Source organism: Drosophila grimshawi, unplaced genomic scaffold, assembly GCF_018153295.1.
Source record: "Drosophila grimshawi isolate 15287-2541.00 unplaced genomic scaffold, ASM1815329v1 contig_1377, whole genome shotgun sequence".
Classification (NCBI taxonomy): domain Eukaryota; kingdom Metazoa; phylum Arthropoda; class Insecta; order Diptera; family Drosophilidae; genus Drosophila; species Drosophila grimshawi.
The window spans coordinates 15,602,756-15,604,244 of record NW_025062900.1 but is presented as its reverse complement, the minus strand read 5'-3'; the positions used below and the strand labels follow the sequence as shown (position 1 = coordinate 15,604,244).

The following is a 1,489-nucleotide window of genomic DNA, read 5'->3' as shown; positions in this document are numbered from 1 at the left end:
GCTTACCACTCAAATGCTCTGCTAATTGTTTTGGCAACATTTTATGCTGCTGAGTGCTACTTAAGGACAAGTCAATCTTTTGAAAGAGGATATTTCTCATTTTATTCGTATAAAGTCTAATTTGGATTTTATGTCATTTTGTTGCAAAGACATAAAAATATTTGTAACTTTCTGAAGGACTTCTGTTTTGTGGCACATTAAAAAGTCTTTGTCAACGATTTTTAAGGTTCATTTTTTTTTTTGTAATCAATGAGCAAAGTCGTAAGATTTATTAAGTACATTTATTTTGCGTATGGAGTTGTTAATCACAGATTCTAACAGTCCAAACGAGGAATTCTACGATCGCCTTTAATGATTTTAAAGAATAAATGTTAAATAAACTTTTCATTTATTGCAACACTTACCGATTTGCCACATCTGCATAGCCTTCTTAGCAATTTTACTGATTGGAGTCGGTTTCTGTTCGTTCCTTTCATTGCGCAACTTCTTCTCTGGCAATTCTACTTCGGGTGGCTTTAATACTTTAAAGGATTTGCGGCTTCGATAGCTCGATTGAGTCTTATTCTCATCAGGTATCTCCAACTTTTGGGATGGAATCTTCATGTGCCAACGGTTAAAACAACCACTTACTTGAGGCTTATAGTCAACTATATTGCTTTTGGTTTCGAGACCATAACATCTATTGATTTTCACAACGGGTGGATTTTGAATGGAACTCACCCAATCCCGGGCCATGATATCATTCAGTTTTCTTGACAACATAGGCAGCTGCTGCAAAGCACCTTTAATTAGTGACGCCTGCTCTTGACGCTTCAGCAGATAGTGCTCCTTAAGCATATCATTGCTTTTGCGCACCTGATCGGCAGCTTGTTGAATTTCGTATCGCTTTTCTGCATTGATATTATTTTTCTTTACGATCTCGTCCCTTATTAAACTGGTCGCCGAGCTTTTGTTCATGATCCTTGAAAAGTCTGGCACCGTCTTTTGAGTTTGTTTTCTTAGCTGCTTGTAATAATGGATATATCTGTGCGGAACATAGCCTAGCAGAATCCAATAAATTTCAGTATGTTCTGTAGTCAGTTATGGTACTTACTCCTTGATAATATTCTGGCTAAGGCAATCGGATTCATACTGGTAATTTTATTTACATTTTTAGCGGCCATATCGAGAAAATGGTTAATAGTAAGAAACTACTTTTGTTGGCTTACAATTTTTGGCTACTTTTTATAAATTTTATTTCAATATAAAATTAGATGATTAGTTAAGCAGAAAGCTGTCACAAAACGATTATTTTGGGGGCCTACTGAGCATAGCACATATTACGAAAAATCTAATCCAAAATACAACAAACTGCAATTAAAGTTCTCGTTTAATAAACCAATTGATACAATACAAATTAATTAAACTTAACCTGTGAAGTGCATTCATTCTATTTTTTTTTCCTTAACACTAAAATGTGTTAATGTGTTTTCTTAAAATGGTGTTTCAG

The 1,489-nt window shown here is 34.6% G+C and overlaps 1 protein-coding gene across 1 annotated transcript; it reads right to left on the bottom strand.

The window, feature by feature from the left end:
- Nucleotides 1-213: 213 nt before the first annotated feature.
- On the bottom strand, nt 214-1,207 carry LOC116805306. Its single transcript, XM_032736446.2, has 3 exons — nt 1,094-1,207; nt 405-1,040; nt 214-346 (listed from the first exon to the last, which is right to left on the bottom strand). Exons 1-3 carry the CDS (start codon nt 1,161-1,163, stop codon nt 315-317), a joined length of 738 nt encoding a protein of 245 aa, XP_032592337.1. The 5' UTR covers nt 1,164-1,207; the 3' UTR covers nt 214-314.
- Between the last annotated feature and the right edge of the window lie 282 nt (nt 1,208-1,489).

What these genes read in the sequence shown, in the direction of transcription:
- LOC116805306 (XM_032736446.2), bottom strand. Translation starts at nt 1,163, where the DNA reads ATGGCCGCTAAAAATGTAAATAAAATTACCAGTATGAATCCGATTGCC. An exon ending in AGCCAGAATATTATCAAGGA is followed by an intron (nt 1,041 to 1,093) that starts GTAAGTACCATA and finishes GGATTCTGCTAG; the next exon opens with GCTATGTTCCGCACAGATAT. An exon ending in TATGCAGATGTGGCAAATCG is followed by an intron (nt 347 to 404) that starts GTAAGTGTTGCA and finishes AAATCATTAAAG; the next exon opens with GCGATCGTAGAATTCCTCGT.